The sequence below is a fragment of the Dipteris shenzhenensis genome, chromosome 4 (assembly GCF_047967505.1).
Source record: "Dipteris shenzhenensis isolate YYH24624 ecotype China chromosome 4, Dip_SZ_1.0, whole genome shotgun sequence".
Lineage (NCBI taxonomy): Eukaryota > Viridiplantae > Streptophyta > Polypodiopsida > Gleicheniales > Dipteridaceae > Dipteris > Dipteris shenzhenensis.
This window is the reverse complement of record NC_141599.1, coordinates 19223655-19247871: the sequence shown is the minus strand read 5'-3', so window position 1 is coordinate 19247871 and position 24217 is coordinate 19223655. Positions and strand designations below refer to the sequence as shown.

Below are 24217 nucleotides of genomic sequence, written 5' to 3'. Positions count from 1 at the left end.
GTCGGCTTCACTGACTAAGTTGATTGGTCGGTTCCACCGACTATGTTGATTCGACTATCGCCCTCATAGCTATAAAGAGGCGACCTCCCCAGTCCATTGTACCAGATCAAATCTTCCAACAGAGATCTTCCAGCTAGTAGCTCTTCACCTAGTATTTGTCTAGATCGCCATCTAAGCTCCACTGTGGGAGCACACAGGTGGATGGAGCCATCATCTATACTACATCACTATTGAAGGAAAATTTTGTTCATCTCCAGTTTGCTGTGTACTCTTTATTCTTTGTTCGGTTTCTATTTTGCTGCACCGTGTAATTTAACAGAGAGTGGTGACACGAACGCAATGTTACCCATCTCCTTCCATGATAAAAAAGCTATGACAATCTTAGATGGAGGAGCATGTATTAACATTATCACAAAAAAATGTTGGGAAAAATGGGGAAGGCTCGACCGAGTCAATACTTCCTTGGTAGTTAAGTTGGGTGATAAAGACACAACTAATAGGAGTACTCAAAGACATTGAAATCAAAACCTTTGGTCTCATATATCAAGTTTGCCTTGTTGTAATGGATTTCCAAAATGACCCTACGTAAGAGGCCATACTAGGAAGTTCTTTCTCAGGATTGGTCCATGATTGGTGGTGCTCCAACATTATTTATCTAAAGAAAGATCAGCAAGTCATGAGGGTTGATATCCAAACATGGAAGGCTCACACTATGTCTAGAAATTTATTTACAATTGAATCAGATACCACTAATAGGTCTGTGCCAGTAAAGATGGTTTTAAAATATGAGAAAGAGGATAATGAGAAGAGATGAACGTTGGTGTGCTCCTTTACCAAAACTAGAAGACTCACTAAATCGAATGCATACACTGGCGACAACAGATCTACCAACTGCTGAGGGCACTTAGACGATGCACCATGATTCTGAACAACTTAACTCCATTTAGTTTCCGCAAGTATCTTAATGGCAGCTGCCGCCATGCTTGGTAAAAGTTGGATCCAAGAAACTCATTGAGGGTTGTTTGGTGATGATCATCCCATCAAGATGCACCAATCGCTAGCCAAGGATCAACATCAGCATCTACTTCCACCTCCTACCTTGAAAAGGATGCCACTAAGGAAGAAGACAAAGACAAAAGTCAACCAAGCAAATATGGGTCCAAAAGGATCTACTGAAGGCTCAAGGATACTATGAGGGTGAATCATATTTTTGGATTCCAAAGAAATGTCAACATATAAAGCCAGCCCCTCCTCTAAACATCAAGCCTCACCATCGCCAACTGCCCTCTCATGTAAATGACACACAACAAACCTCAACATCAAAGAAGAAGATGATGCAATCCACAAGACTACTCGAGCCCAAGGATATTACCTTGGCAACTCTTATATATGGGTACCCAAGCCTTTCCAGAGCAATCAACAACCCATCCATGCTTGCCATAAGCCTAAATGTGCACCATGTCCATCGCAAAAGTAGGAGCAAAGCCCCAAATCTATCAATACAAAAGCATTAACGAGTGCAGATGCACCAATAAGTCACACAAGGACCTACTCTACAAAGATGCCAAGAACAACGAGAACCTACTTGCAAGGACAAGGGAAAAGAACCAATGTAGGAGGATCATATGAAAGGACTTCATCTACCTCCTCTCAAGTAGTTACACAATAACTTGTCTTAAAAAGCGAGACAGTAACACAAGAACCTACTCGACCACAAGTCTATCAAAACACATGTCAATTTATTACATCATCTTCGAACTTGTCTTGGAAAAAGAGATAGTAACACAAGAACCTACCAAGAAACAAATAGAATCCACTTTGGGAGCCATACAATAAACTTCCTTACTGAGAAATTCGACATCTATCATCAGGGCAGCTATGCAAGAATTGGCCATACTAGTAATGCCCATCACAACGGAAGTCCCACAAGAACCTTCCAATGTGAACAATGAATTATCTTCATTACTGACAACTTTCTCAGATGAAACTTGGGCTCAACAAAAGCAAAAGATCTCTAAGACATTGTGATCCTACTCACATTTGATATATAGAATATATATCACTTTATTAGGGTGCGTATCATAGAAGTGGTACATGTGGAAGAAAGCAATGTTCAATGTTGCAACATTGACAACAAGGAACATGCCAACAGTAGATCCACAAGAAACTACTCCTAAAAATGGAGTATCTCCACAAGGACCTATTGCTTTGCTATCAAAGATCTCAAAGAGCTTCAAGCAACGCTGCTGCCAACAAGATGACAATTGCTCGCCAATAAAGATCTCCATTGATGTCTTAGTGACTCTCCTTTGAAGTTATTATCACACTTACATGAGGCCCTGAATAGCGATACAATTCATATTCCTCTGGTGGTCTACAAAATGATGTTCTTGCTAGGTCTAGGTCATAATTGGTCAATTTGTCACCGCACTCACCTTCTGATTCACTCACAGGTACTAAGGCCATTTAGGCGAATGGGAACTCAATTCAAAGTGCTAGGACTAGATGTGTCCATAAAGAGCAATAAAGTTAACATGTGGGAGTCCTACCTCTCTGCTCACGTCAAGGCAAGTCCTAGGTGAAAATAGGTGGTCAGCAGAGTCTTGAATACCTAGAACAAGTGATTCTACATCAACAGCTCCAAAAGATGCATTCAATTGCAAGGTGGAGTTCAAGACATCAATATGGGTTTGGATGAGTTTCTTGTGACTCAAAGCTTTTTTTCCAAATTCCCTTACATCAACCTCTACTAACAAGTTTTTCCTAATAACTTACCCCTTAGATTTTTCTTTTTCTTTTTCTTCTTCCTTCTTTGAATGGTCACAATTACACAATTTGGCTCACTCAAACCCTGAGGTGCTAGTTCCAAAAGAATCACTCATCCATACTTCTAACAACAATTCCATAACAAGGATCCACTACATCCCTCTATTGCAATGTAGGAAAAGAAGATTCAACCCAGTGCACAAGAAAGACTACTTTGCATGATCCTCATTGACAACCCTCCAACAACCATGAAATTTGCACAATACGTACAACTGGATCAAGATCAGGAAGGGGCAAACGTGTTAACCGATTGGTTAATAATATGCCACTGCTAGTTAGTGATGTCATTTGATGGATAGTGGCAAGTCCATTGAGCTAGGATTGTACCTTGGATCCAAAAAGCCCCAAGGTGGTTGTAAAAGAATGAGGAAAGAGAGTGGTGTAAAGGGAATAGGGTTGGCCCTCCCTTCAAAAGGTGGCATGTATAAAAGGTCAAGTGGTTGACTTTGGTCTTCATTGTTGGATGCACAAGTTTGGAATACAAGCTCCCTCTTCTCTTCCAAGAGTGTTTTTGGGTGTTCTCTTGTTTCCTTTGTAGTGCCTTTGTGTTTGCCACTCCATTCCCCTTCATTCCCATCTTTTTCTTCCATTTCTCCTCTCTTTTCCCATCTCCCATTTCCCTCTTTCTCCCCTGGAAACACATTGCAACAATTCGGGAGCCGCTTGAGTGACACTTATGGATGGCATGTGCTTTGCATTACCGTCACGAGGAGTAGCTTGGAGTGGAGGCTCCATCGGCATTCCTTCAAGATCCCCACGACAGGTGAGTCACCATCAAGATTACACAATGATTATCACACGAGTTCAATAGAAAGACATATTTAGTTTCATTTTAATCATTTCCACTTATAAAAGGGTGCCATAAAAAGGATTTTGGGGGGGGGGGGGGATTAGACTAAATAGATAAAGGGTGCCTTTTATTCATGAAAAATTCATAGATAAGGGGTTTTATAAATAGGCCTTAAACAGACACGAAATATAGGGTTTATACATAGCGAACCCCCCAATCTAACATTCTTGGCATCATGTTTTGGAAGATTCACAAAACCTAGATACTGCATCAAAATACTCAAAAGATGGTGTCTCTTCTGTAGTTTAGAAGGAAAGATGGCCTCTCTGTTGTAGTTTAGAAGGAAAGACCTCCAACACACCCTCCCCTATGTATGGAGGGGAACACCAAGGCCTGTTTTAACATTATCCCCATCACCTTGGAACCATTGCTGCACATCATCACTCTCATCTAGCACAATATCATAATCCGTAGTGTCAAAAGATAAACAAGTTGTATACAAGTCCCTTCAATGACCTAACACATGAGTATTCAGCTTCTTAGACTCAGCAAAAATCTTCTCAAATACTATGGTAAAACTGATTCTATCTGAAGAACTTATGTTTGATATGCTCATCCCGTACATCCTTACATTCATCTTTTGCAAGCAATGGGGTCTCACAACCCTCAGCAAATAGACATAGGTACTTTCGGTGAGTTATGGTGAGGGGAGTTTGGTGTGGCTATGAGAATCTAGGGTGGTATCCCTGGGGGCTAATGAGTAGAGACAATTGTGAGGTGGGAGGTTCTAGTTAGGGGGAAGACTTTGCTCTAGCTGAGAGAAGTATTAGAGAGGGGAATAAGGCTGAGCGAGAGGGGTTGACAAGGGATTTCACGAAGGGATCGAGGGAGGGGTGAGAATTGTTGTAAGGGGATGGGTACATAGGAGAGGCCAAGAGGAGAGGTGGGAGAGACAACATGGGAGGAATGAGGAGATGGGATGAGGGGCATATTGAAGAGGTAGCGCGAGCTGGCAGAGAGGCTTAAGAGGGAGAGATAAGAGGGACTCACAATAGCAAAGAGGAATTGAGGTTGGAATGTATGAAGCGAGGACAAATGGGTAGTAGGGCACACGGCGGAGAGGAGAGTGAGTGGGATTGGGGAGAAGTAGAAGGAAGGCAGCGGGGAGATTGCACAATTGAGAGGATAGGGGAGTAGAGGAAAAGTATAGGCAAGAGTAGAAGGATGGTGGTGGGAGGGTGTGTGACAGAGAGGAGTAAGAGAGTGGAGATTAGAGGTAGGGGGAAGGAGGAGGGGGGGGGAATAGGAAAGGGGGTGGTAATTCACTCCAGTAAAAGGGAGAAGAGCAGGGAGGGTGGGAAAAGAAATTAACTCAAGGGGGGGAATATTTTCCTCCTAATAAACAACTACTATTTTATTTTCTTCTTCTCTCTTTTCATTGCTTGTAATGATCAATATAGAAGAAAACACAGCACAATAAAAGGAGAAGAGTAAGAGAGTGGAGAGTAGAGGTAGGGGGCGGGAGGGGGGGGGAATAGGAAAGGGGGTGGTAATTCACTCCAGTAAAAGGGAGAAGAGCAGGGAGGGTGGGAAAAGAAGTCAACTCAAGGGGGGGAATAGTTTCCTCCTAATAAACAACTACCATTTCATTTTCGCCATCTCTCTTTTCATTGTTTGTAAATGATCAATATAGAGGAAAACACAAAGCACAAAAAAAGTAGAAGATCCATAATATTTTCATGTCTCCATGAAGGATATACATGATGTGTGTCGTGGAGATTCGCATCCCAGTATCCACCAAAATTGGGAGGGAATTTGGAGACCATCGTGGTGTTGCTTCGTAGTTGCCAATGTTCATAGTGGCGGCATTAAGAGCACCGCAAGTATTTGAAAGGATAAAATATTGACAAAGGGGGATGAGGATACAAGGAGAAAATGTGTAGAGAGAGTGAAGAGGAGAGAGAAATCCATGTGGAAAAGAGGAAGAAGGCTTACAATATGTACAAGAAGGCTTAATAAAAAGAGTATGTTGAAGAGTACAAATGTGAAAGCGTGCTGCACCAAGTAAGAGCCTCCATTTTATAGCCAATTCTTCCTCATTAATTTAATTGGCATCCCACAAGCACAAGGTGGGAAGGGGTATCTTTCATGTGGACATCTTTGCCTAATATCTCTCAATGGGGTATGAAGATCCTTAGCCTGTGTTCCACATAAATCAAGATCATATCTCCTGAGTCATGAGTGGATGACTCACGTCCTTTGGACCCTTATCCTATTTAAAAATACACAAAAGCATCTTTAAGAGAGAAGGTGAGGGCTACCCTTACATCGCTTGGTGACATTCCTTTGGTGGAGGACCAACAACCTTAGTTGGATTGGGCATTAAGAAAGCCTCAAAAAATAGTTCAACGTACAACAAACCACGTGTATGATATGATGATGAAATAGAAGCACTAGCTCACTTAGAAGGCTAATTCAGTATGACATATCCAAAAGAGTGGGGCAAAGTAGAAAGATATTATTTTGCAAGATGCGTGCTCTAAGGCTCCATTTCAAGGGATGGTGTTTACTTGGTGCAACTTAGTGGGAGGCCTGGCCATGGGAGACCAATTATGAAAGCCACGGATTGCTTTCACTCATTGTGTGTTTTGTATTACATGCTTGGAAATTTCTCTGCATCTATTTATTTCTTTCCCAATGGCAACAAAGGTGTGGGATCTCATTTCTCACATACAGACCTTGTTGACCAATAGGCCCCTAAAGGTTTTAAAAATAAAAATAAAACAAGCTGAATATATTAGGGGATGGTCAGCCCCAAAAGAAGGACCTTAATACAAAATTTGGCCTCCTTATTCTAGCAAAAGCCTATCCCAACACAAAATTGGCGTCTACTGCCATCATGGCCCCTAAAGGTTAGGGAATGGGTTTTTAGCAAGCTTTTGCACACCCAAACTTTGTAGTCTTCTTTCATTTTTTAAGATGGATAAGTTCATGGTATTTTTGGTTGACAAGAATTATGGTGATTTTGGTTGACATGGATTGCTTTCATACTTGATGCAAAAGTTGGGGTGGCATCAAAGGGCTCTTATTTTAGCAAGTTTCTTTCTTAAAGTTAGCTTATTTGGTGGAGAATGACATTGCTATATATTGTTTGTGGGTACTTAGAGTTGGTCCAGTGGTTTGGAATTTGTAGGAGGGATAGCTTGGATATCAGATGGTGGCAGCGTGTGAGATAATTTTGGCAATATATCTCTATTATGAAGAGAGAGAGAGAGAGAGAGAGAGAGAGAGAGAGAGAGAGAGAGAGAGAGAGAGAGAGAGAGGCCGGGGGAGGCCTTTTTGGGAAGGAAAGTGCCACACCAGTGGCAAGGGGTTGACGATCGCGAGCTATTGGCCAAGCACTTTTTGACCCAAAAATGGTCGATTCCCCGAGGTGGAGGGTCCTGGGGAAGCGATTGGAAATTTAAAAAATTGTGTCGTGGGAATTTGGGAAGTACTTGTGATGGGCTAGGTCATGGAATTTACTTGCCTCAAAGGGCTAGCCATATTTTTATTCTAAAAATGCCTTGATCCAATGGCTGATCTCAGCCGATCTGGGACCTTTATGTGTTGAGAGTGTTCTTCATTATAATTGGATGGCTCCCCTTCCTATCGATCCTTGCTTGCTAATGTAGTTCGTTTGCATCCGATTGGCTTTCGTTAGACATCTGATTGCCTTCCTTATATGAAGCTATTGAGAGTGTTCTTCATTTCTATTAGATGGCTCCCGCTCCTATTGATCCTTGCTTGCCTATGTAGTCCGTTTGCATCTGATTGGTTTGTGTTAGACATCCGATTGCCTTCCTTATATGAGAGTGTTCTTCATTTCTATTGGAAACCCATTCTTGCCGATCCTTGCTTGCTTGTGTAGTGAGTTTGCATTCGTCAGGCATGTTCATAAACATTCGATTGCCATCAAGGTCGGGGGGTGCCACTATTAAGTGCAAAACCGGCTGCATTGGACTGGCAAGAGCGTCACATGTCCACCTTGACGCCCATTAGGTGTGAATGAAGAGTGCCAAAAAGTGCTACATGTGAGAGAAGTGGTGAGTAAAACAGATTGAAAATATGTGGGAGATTTCCCGCCTGCCATGTTTGTTAGGAAAACTGAGGCTCAAGAGCTAATGAGCTATGGCGCCTTTCTTCTTCTTCTTCTTCTTCTTCTTCTTCTTCGTCATCTTCTTCTTCTTCTTCCCGCCCTCTCTGCCGCAATTTCATCTTTCCCCCTCCTCCATCGCCATACCCATTTCCATTTATCCCTCCTCCATCGCCATAGCCCCCTCCTCCTCCTCCTCCTCCCTCTTCCCCTTCCTCTTCCCCCATGGACTTCACCCGCCTTGGCTCCCAACTCGCCTTGGCTTCCTCCCCCTCTGTCCTTCGCAAGGCACAAGAACTCCACCGTATCAGTAAAGTCCAGTTCGATTCCGCCTCCTTCGGCTTGGTACCCCTCCCCTCCCTCCTTTTTTTTTTGCCTGCCTTGCTCCTGCATGCTCTCCTTGCCAACCCGCTCTCGTACGTTACTTGCGTCGCTTTTTCGGAACTTGCATTGTTGGCCCGATCATTCCCAACCTGTTCTTCTTTGCATCCCACACCGATAAACGGAAGCTGCAATGACAATTTCCACTCTGACTTTATATTTTTGTCGGATTTAACAGGGCGAAGTCTGCAAATCTGTTTTGTGCTTCGAACTAGCCTGCACATTGTAAGTTCGCGAGGCTAACTAGAGCTCATTTCCCCCTTACATCCCGTTCAGCAGGCGCTTGAGATCTGACCATTGTTTAAACCTCCTCTGCAGGTTGCATGTGGATTTCGATCGACAAAAGGCTATTCGTGTCAGTGGATTGTCTGAGAAAGCATATATAAGATCTTTGACAAATTTACAAAATGCCCTCGGCGTGAGGTAGCCTTATTACTCAAACGAAGTTATTTTTTTACAGGTGACTAAAGATCTACGATGTGCTGAACTTTGTTCAATTTTTGCAGGCCCAATTTGGACGTTCGAGAGTTAGCTGTTCAGTTCGGTTGTGTGAGACTTATAGGTTCTGTTCATAGAACTCTTGCCCAGTAAGTTGCTTTCTTGGGTGGGTTACTTACGTTTTGCATTTCGGTTCGATCAATAGCGTGTTTAACAACAAGCTGCCATGTGTCACCCATAATCTTGTGGAAATGTGTTGATGGTCAATTTTAAGCTCTTTATAAACAGGTACAAGCAAAGGTTTGTTGCTGCTTTGCCAGAATCTCGTAAAGGCAGTGCCGATTTCGGGCGACCTGTTTTTACAGCCGTTGCTTTCTATTTGTGCGCAAAGAAAAATAAGGTGGTTTGCTCGTCCCCGGTCGATCTTTACATTAGCTTAACAAGTCGACCGCAGCGGATGCCTAATTATCTCGTTGTAATGTCCGTTGAGCTGACGTCTTATAAAGTCTTCTTGGTCAATTGCTCTCTTCGCGGAGCTCTAATTGTTTTTCGTGCATAGTTTAACATATTTTTGGATTGTGAATCTGCAGCTGAAGGTGGACAAGCTACGATTAATTGAAATTTGTGGCACCTCAGACTCAGAATTTGCGACGGTATGTTCGTGAAATGAGCAGCTTCAAACTTTATGTCCATGTGTCTAGAGAAGCTATTACCCGAGAGAGTTGCATCCTTCATTTGATGTTACTTGCTATGATCTCTTGCAGGTATCAACATCCATGTTGGATCTATGTTTTGATATGGTGGGCATAGAGAGGGAAAAAAAGGATCCAAAGGCTATAAAATGCAATAGAGGTAACAGTAATATCTTAATACGACGTGTGCATGCATGAGACCATGGTAAGCAGCACAGTCTTGATACATATTGTTGCTATGTTGGGTACATTCGGACAGACCTGCTGGATGCTCTCCCAAGCAAAAGGAAGCTTGAACATGAAGATTCAGAAAGTGATCTTGAGCCAATTGATGAAGATGGACCTGAGGTTAGTGTTGTGCTTGATCCCTAAGCTTTGCATGGAAGTGCAGATTCTTCTGTCCCAATCTTATGCGCCTAGATTTACATGTTACTAGGTCCCAGGGATGGGCACGTCAAAGAAGCCTAAAGCTGATTATGAGGATTGGAAGGCCTCAGTCATGGCAGCTAGGGAAGCTTCAAAAATAGTGCCAGGTATCACTTGTTCGACTTTCTTACAACTGTAGCACCAACGTGGAGATTGCTTTACTAGTTATGCTGACTCTTCTGGTTGTGTACTACAGGGAAATGTAAGAGAACCAAACAGGTCACGCTTAGCTTCATTAAGAGTCCACAAACATCAGCATGTGCTCTTCCAATGTTGTAAGCAGACAGCAAGAAGGTTTTCTGACATGCCATGTGCATTCAATATTTATTCTTACCTATAGCCTTGTTGAAAATTTGGCTTAAATTGAATCTTACCAGTACCGGAATAGCTTTTTGTACCTGAGTTCATTATACGGAAGCAGAGTCACGTGTCAAGATTTTTTCTCATTGCGGCCCATTCTCCAACAAAAACCACCCATCTCCTGGTGAAGAAGGGTGCAGTGCAGGCTTCTCAAGGTTCTGTGCTTTCAAGCTCAAAGGATGTGGTAGTTCATGTTGGAAACATCAAACTGTATACAATAGTTATCTGATTCATTCAAAGTTTTCAAAAATTCAATTTGACTATTATTTCGATTACAATAAATTATGGCTGGGAATGCTGTTTCATGTTGATTCCAATCGCCAAAGTCTTGTTTGTGAGAATTCTACAATGTAAAGGAGAGCCATAAATTGGTTCACACTCATTCTTCTTATTTGGAGGTGTTGATGCAAGTATAGATTAGGTCTAGCAAGGCAAGTTCTGAAGTCTCCAAACACTTTTTAAAATGCATCCTGGAGAGTACAAGCAAGCACACTGAACTGTAATCCCTTTTGCATACAATGTGCAACAGGGAGGCTCTTTGCATTTCCCTTGAGGTCTCCATGTCCTGTTCTTTTAAGGGAGGCGACGAAATTGTCAACAGGAGCTGCAAGGAGAGCACAAAGGCAAGCTGGTCATCATACAAGTCGTCTATAATGGGGTGCAACTTTCCTTGCTGCCTTGGAGGACTGAGGATGGACTTAGGCATCTGTAGTAATTGACAAGGGAATATTAACAGGCCAAAGGACTCTCAAGATTGCAATAAAATTGTGGATTTAAACCAACAAGGCATAGTGGCAGGACTTAATTGTCCATGTGTATTCTGATACTCTTTCATAAAAATGGAATATAAAATCTTGGCATCCATGTGCCAATATTTGGAGGCCTCTATTGCAATTTCTATTACATCATGCAAATACAAGTTTTTGAGGATCTATTGTTGGACGATTATGGTATAGAAAATTTTGCATGCAGCCAACTTCTGATTCATATGTTGGAGGTATATGGACCTTGGCTTAGATGGATTCATTAAGCTAATATTACCATTATACATGATCAAAAGTGGTTTTGGATATAACCATTAAATTTCACACTTTCTAGCAGGCCTTCCTTGGATAGGTAGGCTATAGCAAAGACTCACCTTTAACGAAAGTGAAAATTACATTTTGAGGAATTTGTGCACACATTTTTATTATTGGGCTAAAGTTGCACTTGCGAGATTTGTATCCTTGATCTAGCTATTTGTATCCCATCTTTTTCTCCCCCCTTTCTCTGTCTCTCTCTCTCTCTTCTTCTCTCATCTCTCTCTCTCTCTCTCTCTCTCTCTTCGTCTTCTCTCAACTTTCAATTCGCTTCCTTTCTGCGCACCATCTTGGTAGGTCACATGAATGAAGTTCATCTTGTTTTTCTTCTACAACTCTTGCGTTTTTGGAAGCATAACTAGAAAGCTCTTTTCTTTTGAGAAAAAAAACTTCCCTTTAACTTGGTTATTTGGAGTCACATTTATCTAAACTGAACTTGAGGTATGGGTGTAGTAAGCTTTATCCAATCCAGCAAGTTTGATCACATCAACTCAATTTAAACCTTTGTTATGTACTCCTTCTGGTCACTTCTTAACCAAATTTGCCTACATCTCAACCATTTGACATCTAATGTTCAATATGTACATTGGTGTCTTCCAAGAGTTTCAAAACTTAACACATATTTCAAGTTTAATCTTACAAAAAATGACCAAGTCTTCTATGGAGATGCCAAATTAGTCCATAACCACTCTCTAGTTCCATGGTAGCTACTAGAGCAACATAGAGCCAAAGACACCATGGAGAGCCCATGGATGAGGATCTATGAACCATCCACCATCACTAAAGACGAGGGTTTTGACATTTTGCGAGTTTGCGAGTTTTTTAAGTATTTTTATGTGAATATTATAGCTAGTGGTTAGTTATAATTCTTGCATATCACCATGCAAGTATAAATAATAATAAAACCAGGCAATATATTTCTTAAACATGGGAAACACTCAATGGAAACTACGGAGCTAGTTTTATTAGGGGACAAGAATTCATCATAAATACCTTGAATCAATAGCTCACCGTTAAGCTACAAAGGCAAGCAAGCATTAGCCATGCATTCGTGCATTCGTTGAGCCAAGCATAAGGAGCTTGATACAATAGCTTGCCAATGAGCTACAAAGACAGGGTGTCAAAAACTTTTCTCCCAGATGGCATTTTGGGGTTTCATCTAAAGGTACCCATGTTTGCAGTCGTTTTCAAGGTTTTTGGCCCTTCTGGACTCATTTCTAATGTCAAAGAGGTCAAATTGTGCATGTATCAAAAGTTTTGTTTTGTTCCAAGGATTTTATACCCCTCTGGTAACATAGTACAAGTTTTGTTTTGTTCCAAGGAATTTGTATCAATGGAGCAGAGTAACGATGGTCATCCATAGGTCAAACATTTGAACATCTGTAATTTCTAGTTTTGTGGGAGATGTGTTTGTATTGGGTCCTCTGCATGTAAGAATACAAGTTGTGCACATAATATTATTTTAAATTTCTCCCAATGTTAAATGCATAGTTTAGCTTAGATTTTCCCATTAAAAAAAACATTATGGTTGAGTCAAATCAATCCTTGTAGTTTGAGATCAATGTGGTTGTAAGAGTTCTACACCATACGATCTTTAATGGCATGCCATGAGTAATAGAAATTTTTAAATAAAAACTTGCAAAACTCGCAAAATGCCAACCCCCTAAAGATGACCACTCTCAGAGTATGAAGAATAGCATCATGACTCGGCTCCTTCTTTGTCACACTAAGCAACCTCCTAAAGACATGTCTCTCCTCCTTGGTGCTAAAGAATGAAAAATGAGAGTCTCAACGTCTACAAGCCACTCATGACCAACTCCAACTCGACCATGGCCTTCTACTCCACCAATACAATGAGGCCATGGGAATTCTCAAAACTGCCTAGGAAACCATAGCCTCCTAGTGCAAGTTGATGGTCCATTAGGAGTAGAGGCTAAAGGCTCTCAGCAATGGTCACACTGAGTTACAATAGAGTAGGGGAGAGAATAAGGCGTTGCGCTAGTGGGTTGCCCAACTCAAATAAATCCAGGCACTACTTCAGGACCTAGAATAGCCATTAGAGCATCCTAGCATGCCTCCAAGGTGGAATGACCAGAAGACGACGTAGATGCTGTAGGCCAAGGTGGACCACCTCATATGTTCTAGCACAATGGCTCAACTCATGTGGAAGATACTGCGGATAGATCTAGTGTGGCCACAACAATCCCCGTCATTGCATCAAAAATAGTTTAGTAATGGGAGCCGCACACTCCAACAAGGTGGATGCAGACATTGAAGATCAGAGCATCACCCAGCCAATGCTATTTTTAGATCCCGAGTCTCAAATGAACATAGGGGTATCTCATTTTGATCCCCTCAGGTTCTTTGATAAAGAAACACAAACCTCCCCTCATCATTTTGGTACTGAAAGGTTGACACATTTTGAAAATATGAAGTATGGGATAGATTGTATACTAGGTATACACGATAGAAATGAATAAGTTGCCTCAAAATACCCAAATTTATCTATATAGTCCCCCTAGGTCATCGTATATACTTGATAACAAATGGTTTGATCTCCCAATGCATTCCTTTTGGTTTAAGCTATCGATATCAAGGGAATTTATCTGTGGCCTCTTGAGTCTCCAACTCAATAGTGTGAAAAGAGTGGTAAATCCCAGGACTGCTGTCTTCATGGGAAATAGTGCAATGACCAGTTGCTGATGACACCACTCATCTTGAGATTGCACGACCATTCTTGATGAGAAGCCCAAGGTTGAAGGTTAGGCCGTGCTAGTTAGCACAACAGACCTCCTATGCAAGAGAGCCTTTGCATCCACTTTGAAGAGGAAGGCTACATCAAATGAGGAGTAGCAATCCCCACCACGCAAGTGACACAAGCGAGCATCCAAGCAAAAACATACTATTAGCACATTTGAGTGGAGGTTGGAACGGGTCTGAGAAGATGAGATATGAGGCCATAGCTCATGCTAAGTCGAGGAGAGTGCTAACCCCTAGGTTAATAAGCGACTTAAGTCGGGTCCAAACTACTCTGGTTACACCAGCTCAGGTGAAGATCATCTTGAAAGGATTGGAACGTGTTGTTGAGCAAAGCGGTATATCCCTAGAGATCATGGATGGATGCAAACACAAGGATTAACACTGGGCTAATTAGGGGATGTGGTCCAATAAACAAGGAGAATGAGTTTGAAAGGCGGTGAACTCAATTGCCTTAGGGTGGGTTTAGACTGCCCGCCCAAATATGGGCAAAACAAGGAGAATAGGGTAGTAGGTCTACTTGGACCAATAGTGAAGTAGGGCCTAGACGACTAAAAGAAAAACAGATGTCCGGTGTAAGGAGGCCACCCATGGAGTGGGCGACTCAAAAAAAAATACCGCGAAACAACTCCCCCGCTAGGTATTGAACCTAGGCCACCTAGTCAAGAGGAATCTACTTTATCCACCAAACCAATCACATTTTCTTGACATTCAATGTCATCTTAGAGTAATTAGATTGTACTCCTGGTGGTGTGAACCACCCTACTCGCCTTCCACCTTGCCATTTGTTTTCTCCTCTATAGTTGGGCGTGTGGTTTGAACCTGGTCTTAGTTCAAGCAGCAAGTTTAGATACATAGGAGATAGAAAGTGTGTTGAAAAGGGGAATCTAATTTGGATTCTCGATCTAATCTTGACCATCCATGTGTTTAGAGACTAGAGGTTGGACGATAGAGTTTGAGCTACTTGCTCATAGAGTTCAAAGTCTAAGTTGAGGCCAGGAAAATTGAGTAGAGAGAAAGAAAGAAAGAAAGAAAGGTTATTAAAGTCTTCAGAAGACCGATGGGTCTATGAGACTATGAAAATCCTGGTGCAAACGAGTTGTGGTGGTGGAGCTACTAAATGAGCATCCACACCAATGCAAAATGCAAAAAATGCAGAATGGTAGTACTAAGTACTAAGTACAACATAGTCATGTCAGTGGTCGACTATATATAAATCTCATCATCATCATCATCATCATCTGGACATCAGGGTGGATGAGGCAATGGAGGCATGAGCGATAGAGGGTTGTCGCCCACTCACGGGTTCGACGTCTCCTGGTCATAGCTCTGCACCTAACAAGGGCTACAGTAACCCTTGTTGATCGAGCTCCAACTCTAAACAGGGAGGGGATATCCCCAAGTGTAATTTGCATGTGAACCCTCTATCTGAGCGGTCAGGTCACTGGCTTTGGGTCACGGTCATGTCGAGGCCTCATATTGTGGGGGTCCTAATTTGGCTGAAAAAACTCAGTGATAGAGCTCTGAGAGGGATCAACCAAGGAAGAAGTCTTCTCCTATCTCCGTGCTCGAAGTATCCTCTTGTGGTGTGTGAGTACCTCATGAATGAAGCCTACCAAACATCTTTGGTCTAGGTAGGAGAGGAATCGGGCTATCTCTGAAGAGGCAGTAGAAACTCCCTTGGATCTCATAGTAAACAAGACATCTGAAGATGAAGTGCTCCTCTGTCTCAACCTCCTGCATGTCACATAATGTGCATATGCGCCTCTCCCTAGGCACTCTACTCTACCGCTCTCGATACGAAGCCTATGTGAAGCTGCCCAATAGAGATCCTCAGTGAGTGGGGTAAGTAGATCTGTGTGTACCTGGTGGGTCAATGAAACCCTCCTCTGTGATATGTAAGAAGTGATCTCTATAGAAGCTAAGCTATACTGGGAGTTCGTGCCAACCAGGTCCGGAATGTGTGTAGCTGTAAGAGATCCTCACGGATAACCTGGTTGGATTCATGTGATAGGAGGGGAGAAAACGGAGCATCCATGCTGTATTGGAAGGGAGGAACTCTATCGATGTGGATCCCCAGTTGCTCAAACCATTTGTCTGTGTGTGCATACTAGCATCTCTAGTCCCCTCCCGCTGAGAGTGCCATAGAAGAGGACAGTGCTAGCCATGGTAGCTTGTTGTGCCCAAAAGTGTAATCCCCATACTCCTTGACTCGGTACAGATAGGTGATGACCTAAAATGCAACATCTAGTTGTAATGGGGATGACCAAACTCAGCCTAAATGATCTGGTGAGGAATGGATGCCTTACCGTGAATCATCCATGATAACATGAGAACTTGTAGCCGCTCCACACGATCCCACTCTGTATCTGACAATTCTAGCCCCCAACAGGGGTTGCCATACATCCTCGATGGGCTACTTGTATTTAGTTTAAACTATTAGATTAATACAATCACTCATTGTTAAACTGTGTTGTATTCCTATGGTATTTCCAATTTTGCTTAAGTGAGTATTATACGGTTTTCCCACACAACACAAACCCCCATCTATTAGAAATTCATGGTTGGCATCGATTTCAACACCCCGTATGGAGTGGGAAACCTTGCAGAGTAGCCTTAGAATTGCAAGAGAAAGCATCTTCTTCTAAGTTGTGCACACACCTACATTGAGTTGGGCATAGTTTAGTCAATAGTCAAACTCGGGCTTAAAACTCGGGTTTACAGAAAAAGACCGTCAATATTTTGATACTATCCCCTATCTCTATGGTGTAATTTACACCACCCACAATTATCTGCTATTCAATGATAAATAAATTATGTATATAGTATAGTCCGTTTTTTTTGCTATAGGATTTACCACAAATTATGTGGCTCTCTAGGCTAGTTTTTGCTTGGGACTATTGCATAAATAGTCTATCTGCTATGCCACAATTTGCATTGATTGTAGGTGCCTTGAAAGGCTAGTATCTACTGCCCTATTGCGGAAAACAAGGCTTGGAGTATCAAACAAACACCCAACCATAGATCTCTTCTGGCTCAACCCCAACCCATGATAACTATTCAAATGTAGTTTTTGATGTGCATGATTACTAGCACATGAATGAAACTACCACATTCTTAGATCATGATTGTCCTTCTCAAAGGGACTTTATATACGTACATTCAGAAATCAGAGCTTTGTGTTGCACCATCATACTTGAGTTGATGAATTGCAAAAAGAAATTTGTATCAACTTACGAGAAGATAAATTGCAAAAAGAATAAACAAGGAAGATAAATTGCAAAAATAATAAAACAAGAAGATAAATTGCAAAAAGAATATCATTTAAAACTTGTGAGACCAGCTCTCATACAATGTCATTTCATAGACGATATGGTCCTAAAATTTAGGGTTGGGCATTTGCTAGGATCAATCAAATACGACTTAGTAACTATTTGACCAAATTTCCTCTTCTTTGTCCCCGCAAGGAGAAGGCTACCTAGAACTACACACACATGCACATAAACACAAAGACTTTCATATATGCATGCATCGACATAGAGTCTCTCTCACTCTTGTTATCTAACACTCCTTTGTCTTTACCCTTTGCACCCTCTTACCTCTTCAACAGGAGTTGTAGAGTTCTTTTTGAGATTTGAGTTATCCCTTTTACCTTGATCAATATAATGGATTTGGTTGGTCCCCTTCCACCTTGATTGGCTAAGAAAATAATTTCATTTACAAATATGACCTCAGGGTCCTTTAGGAGGACATCATACTAAAGCATGGATATGAACTCATTGGTATAATTTTTGTCTCTCATCCCTCAAGAAGCTAGGTTCCTGGTTGGTACTTTGCAATGCTCCCTTTAGGCTGGATACCCCACCTCATGGAAATCACGCTACTTCTTAAGGTATTATTTTAATTAGACTTTTAAATACCCTAGACATTGTGACTTGATTCTTTCTCTCTCTATTGGGAAATGAAGGAAGTCATTCATGATGCCTTATCACCTTCACTATGATCCAATACTTGAGGATAAGAACTATTCAATTCTCTCCATGATTCCATGGCCGGCAGCCTAGAGTGTACTCCAAGCTTTTGTACATTATTGGGGAGGGATTTGGGTAGGTCCAAGAGATTCACCAACTTTTATGTGCCCATACATTAGCACCAACAATATCTACCTTAGAGGGAGATGCACCAAGAATTTGAGCCTTGACTTAAAGCATACAAACTTTGGAAATACTAGACATCTGTGATGACAATGTCTTTCTTCAGACACTTTATAGGATCTACATAGACATAATTATAAGAACCATTGCCACCAAATATGTATTATGGCACCTCACATGAGATTGCCCTTGGAGGACCAAATATACCACGAGACACCTAGGATAGCCCCCTAGAACAACAAGCCCTTCTACATCCTCCTCCCAACACCCCCTAGCATTAGGCATAGGTTTGGAACCATTGATCCCGAGATACATGAGAGGCTTGCGATTGCATACTAGGAGTAGGTAGCAACTTTTTCACCATATATTAGAGTATCAATACCATGCTCTAGAGGCGTGTTCTACCAAATTTGGTTGAAGATATAGCCAACACTTCTTTTCCACCATGGGACAAAGACATGGTAGCGTGGGCGTAAGGTAGAAAGGGCGTATGTAGCTTCAAGATCCTCATCAAGTTCTTTAAATAGAGCACCAGATACTCAGATAGATTGCGCTTGGATCTTTTATCACTCATTGGTACTCAATTGTTGGTAATACCATCACTATAGACTTCTAAGAGATTTAGGATTTTGGTTTCATACCTCCCTATCTCTCAGAGAGATTGTTCATCTCAAGAGGGGAATAGGATGCTCATCTCCCAACGGAGGCTTGTTACCATCCTTGGCACTCTTTACAAAATCCTAGCCAAGGCAATAAGCCTCAAAGTCCTTCCATCCCTACTTGATCCCATACATGACACTCAAGTTGGCCTTATCTTTGATAATATCTTCTCCTTTAAGCAAGATATTGACCATGCCAAAGGAGATTCATCATTCGTTGGCCATGTTCCTAAATGCCTTTAAAAAGGCATACTACATGGTGGGATTGTCCTTCCTTTGCACTATACAATAGTACTAGCATGCATTTTTTCAATACTTCTACACAATAGCCCACTTGTGCCAATCCTTCCTTTGTCTTTGGATTTATTTGGCATGTCCATGTAGCTCATATGCACAAGTCATCAAGATCATGAGCTATTGGAAGTGTCGCTTGATGGATACTGGTTCACTGAGATGAGGATCAACAACACCAACACATAAGCTCATAATAAAAAATTACATTGGAACTACAACTTCTAATGCAAATACCATTGGAGCTCTTCAACTTCTAATGCAAATACAATACAAAATGCAGTGACGTTGGTCGTTCTTGTCACTTTTCCTCTCGTTTCCAAGTTTCAAGGGTGTTCGTCACCTATAGTCATGCCATTGCTTATTGTAGCATACATGTTCACAAATGTAGCATAGGTCCTTGGGTCATGTTCTAGTCAGAGGTGTAGGTTAAAGCATGAAAAACAATTCTTGGGTGTGCTCAAATGAGAAAGAAGCAATGATAACTAATATTGAGGGAGGTTCTCACCTCCATAGAAATTCAAGGGTTTAGGAAAGGGTTGCAGGGTCTAGGAGTAGGGTAGGGTTGAGAAAAGGACTAGGGTTCCAAGTTTAGAAAGAGTTCAAGGTTGAGAAAGAGTCATAGGGTTGAGGAGTGGAAGCTTTTCCTCTCGTTTCCAAGTTTCAAGGGTGTTCGTCACCTATAGTCATGCCATTGCTTATTGTGGCATACATGTTCACAAATGTAGCATAGGTCCTTGGGTCATGTTCTAGTCAGAGGTGTAGGTTAAAGCGTGAAAAACAATTCAGGTTCTCACCTCCATAGAAATTCAAGGGTTTAGGAAAGGGTTGCAAGGTCTAGGAGTAGGGTAGGGTTGAGAAAACTGACTAGGGTTCCAAGTTTAGAAAGAGTTCAAGGTTGAGAAAGAGTCATAGGGTTGAGGAGTGGAAGCTAGTCTCCTCTGTGGAAGTCGATTTCCAAGAGTCTTTGAATCAAGGTCGTCCTTTAGCAAGGTCCCTGCCTTCAGGCTCCCACACTTGTGAGCCTTCTATTTGGGCTTTGATACCATGTTAGAAATCGACCAACAGAGGGTATGCACAATGAAAGACTGATAAAATATCCCGGTAGCTCACACAATGTGTGGGGTGAAAGGAATCACAAACTTTTTAACTTATGTGCTTCAAATAGATGTGCAAATTCATAAATAGACAATGATCCAACCAGATATAGAAGCTACTGAAATAATATATTTTTGTCCAAAGCTATGGACATAATACAAAAGCGATAGGTCCCAAAGTCCCACCAGAGCATGGTCCTTTGATCTTACCCACCATGTAATTATACTATCTGTCGAAGTCTCTAGAGCTTGAACCTGTGTGCTCCGAGCATATGTAGACTCTCCATCCTTTTACCTCAGCTCCTTGCTCCCTTGAAAGACAACCAAGGAACTAGCCCTATGTGAGCTCAGTCTGCAGCCTTTCTTGGACTCCTTTGCCTCTAGGATGTAGGCCTGAGGGTGAATGAACTGCTGCTCCTATTGCTCCTTGATTTGTTGGATTGCTGGATAGGTGAATGAGGCACTAAGCCTCTCTTTTGTAGGCCCTAAGGGCTGCTTGAAATAGCCAACCAGTCTGCCCATAATTGGCCAACTAAATTAGCCCTAAAACTGCCCCCACAACTCCTATAAGTGGGGGCACATATCCCCTGGTTGTGTGTACTTGGCTCAATTACATACTTGACCAACTTTAACCAGCTGACTTGCTAGTTGGCCTAGTTGGAGGCTCTCCTACCTATTTAAGGGCTCATTCTCAGCTCTTTGTGGTGCTACTGTTAGGCCCTTTTGCAGGCCATTAACTTGCCCATAGGCCAGCTCATCCGAGGCACCTTTGGCCCAGGATATACCTCTTACTTCCTGCTCCACATTTGCCTCCTTCCAAGCCAACTCCATTCCTTATACCTGGGGCCATTTATTGCAGTCTTCTTCTCTTGTGAGGTGTTGCCCATGTGGCGGCCCCCTCTCTCTGGCATGTCCTGCCCTAGGTCTCCCTCCCCCATGCTCTCCTCATTTGGGGGCTTATAGATGGGGAGGTGACCTTTCCAACAACGACATGCTTTTTTGGTGTAACGTGGAGTTCGTAGTGTGGAAAGTGGGGCTAATGGTTGGAAAGTAGCTTTGAGTGGTGACTCGTCAGGTCTCCCCTCAACTTAGCTTGTTGGCCTTATATTTGTGTTGCTATGATGCTAGCTCTGTGAGTTGTTAGAAAACAATTAGGTTTTTGTTTGAATGTGGGTTTAGGGCATAAAGAATCGATGATTGTGGTTGGTTTGACATTTATCTTTTAGGATCTAAGCTGGATGACTAGCAAGAAAGATGGCTTAATCAGCTCATGTTTGAGTGATGTGGTGTATGTGCTATTATCAAAATCAATGTGTTGTTGTGGTGCAGCGTAGACCATGCATGGACACTTTGTCCCAAGGTTGATGGCCAAATTTTGTATAGTGATCTTTCTTCGGGGACCGCCGACCTCCCCTTTAATAAAGGCCCATACTTTATCTCCCCTCCTGCCTGCCGCCACCCCTTCCTTCCCTCGCCCCCCAACCCCCCTTTAAAAGGAAAAGACAGGAAATGGATGAGTCTTTACATTATGGATTCTAAATGAAGGTTCTGATGGGTCCTTACAGGGGGGATATGTTTGCAAGATAGATTTTATTTATTGCATATGTTTCATTAAATAGGTTTAAGCTTACACCTAAATATACTAATCAGCATTTATATATGTTTGTACATATGTTTGAAACAATAAAAGGATATGAAGTCATAGCTCAAACCTTCCTATCACGTCAATGCTTCAAGAGCTTGCATATCTCAACTAAGAGAGCTAAATGTCCCTATGCAAGGCCATACTCCTTCTGTCCAATTGTTTTATCACATATTTCTTCAATTGATTACCTTGTTGCATGTCTTTGAAATTTAAATCCTATATAATCTAAGAGCGACAGTAATAGTTCCTACGTAATTAGCTAAATCTATTGTAAAAGACACAATTGATATATGTAATTACAAAACAATTTCGCTTTATCATAATTGTTATAGATCTTGAGCATTACACATTGACGAGCTATCGCATTTGTTGCCCAATGCCTAAAATTCTTTTTGGCCACATCATTGTATATGATAGCACAACTTTAAAGGTACTCTATTCTAGTACCCCCTCATACTTTAATGGAGCAAAAAACGAGAGAGGCAAGTTCTTTAATGGGGATGTTTATAGATGTACTTATTGACTTTTAGTAGGGGTCTCACTTGTATGAGTACCACTAGAAGAAATAGTTCTATTAGTATGATAATAGTATATGAGCCACTCTCAAATTCAAACGTCAAGTGATTTCACTTGAGGAAAGAGCTAGCTGAAGCTAGCAAAAATTTTTACACAATCATTGTATAAAAACACACGCAACACATGCAAGCAAGCAGGCATTTAGACTAACCTTATATTTATATTTGTTTGTTTTTAACAAACTTTTTTACCTCCTTCTGTACATAGCATATTTTGATTTTTAATTTAAAGCCCCATTTGTATGCCTTTACATCTTCATAACCCCTTCATGTTTGTATATCTTACATAAGTCCCAATTAAAGAAATCCCCCCCCATCAACTAACAAGATATGTTACATGTTCATAAATTAATAAAAATGGAAGATGTAAGGTGGAAGATAGTGGGTGGAGGGTGTAATTTCAAACCTTTAGTCTCTACCACTTTCAAAAGTCTAATCTCCTCTTGCTCTCCTCCATTGTGGGACTGTGGAGGAAAGTGTGGCCCTAGAAATTTGCTAGCCAGGTTGAAAATCTTTTTCTTGAGGTTTTTTTTTGCGTAAAATGCAAACTTATATTGGTAGGACACTCACCCCAAAAAAGATCTAAATACAAAGTTGGGCCATAATTTTAGGCACCAAACCTTCAAAATCTATGTGCATAATGTTGCTAAGGCATCACATCCAAGAGGATTCTTCCATATTTAAAAAGAGCATATATAGTGAGCTTCCCATTAGAAAAGATAGTAGAAGATTAGCATTGTCACAAAAGAAAACACATCTCCATATTTTGTATAGTACAATAGATTACTAAAGTAAACAATTGTGAGCATAGTCCCCACAACAAAAGACAAAAAGTTCTAAGTATGAGGAGAACAAAAACTATGATAAAAAGATAATTAAAGAAGGATTAGCTTTTCTTCTGCCTTATTCTTTCTTTTATATAGACATGGCGTTAAGGAGATAGAGAATGATAAATGTTTAATATCATTAACCAATCCATTGTTCGAGAATGTTAGAAGGATCTTGCAAGCCCGAAAAGCTTCAAAAAAAAAAAACATATTGTTATACCCCTCTAGTTACAAGTATCATTATAGGAAATGACCAAGATTCCCCAAAAAAACATAGTGTTACATGTCAAAGAGTTCAAAACAATATTTCTCTTTTCCATATTTGATGCAAAAAGGACACCTGGAAGCAAATGCATATGATGCTTACACTGATGAAGATACTTATGCTTAATCAACTATGGGATTTTTTTGGTATGGACATCACTATGATCGATATGTTGGTCATATAATGTAGCATGACGAAAGACACAAAAGAAGCCATTTTTGTTTGCACTTCTCTCCACCTATGTCATTCCATGTAGTGCTTGAGCTTAGATCGACAGACCAAGTGTATCCTATTATCGTGCGTGTCTATAAGTTGGGGGTTAAAGGTTGGAATGAAATAAGAAGCAATTTTTTCATTTTTTATGAAACACAAAGCAAGTAAAAGCCAATGATCCCTTAAGACCCCTCCACTCTCACATAATAAGGAGTAGTCTTTTCATGGCTTATGAAACACAAAGCAAGTAAAAGCCAATGACCCCTTAAGACGCCTCCACTCTCACATAATAATCAATGACCCCTTAAGACAAAGCTCCAGTTATTTAAAGATTTTTAGAGCATATTCTATGCTTTCAGATATGAGTTGTGTGGTGCTTTGAGTGATAGCGAGAAGAGGAGATGAAGTATGCTGATTTCTGAAGTCTTTGAATAGAGTGCAAATATGGAAGCTTACAAATAAGAGAAACGGCAAATTAATTTAAGAATATTCCAAATTTAGGCAAATGAAGTGACGTGTCCGGGAGACTTGCCTTGTCAACAAATGTGGATGCAACGTGCGATGAGTGCCAAATCAGCAGCCCCTGGAAATGCACGGCCAGGATGTA

General features: G+C 41.3%; 1 protein-coding gene across 1 annotated transcript; it reads left to right on the top strand.

The window, feature by feature from the left end:
• The first annotated feature begins 7869 nt into the window (after positions 1–7869).
• Positions 7870–10303, top strand: ORC6 (origin recognition complex protein 6). Its single transcript, XM_087373707.1, has 10 exons — positions 7870–8096; positions 8311–8357; positions 8451–8555; positions 8639–8719; positions 8859–8970; positions 9161–9223; positions 9335–9422; positions 9522–9610; positions 9699–9795; positions 9885–10303. Exons 1-10 carry the CDS (start codon positions 7977–7979, stop codon positions 9965–9967), a joined length of 885 nt encoding a protein of 294 aa, XP_087229833.1. The 5' UTR covers positions 7870–7976; the 3' UTR covers positions 9968–10303.
• Positions 10304–24217: the final 13914 nt, after the last annotated feature.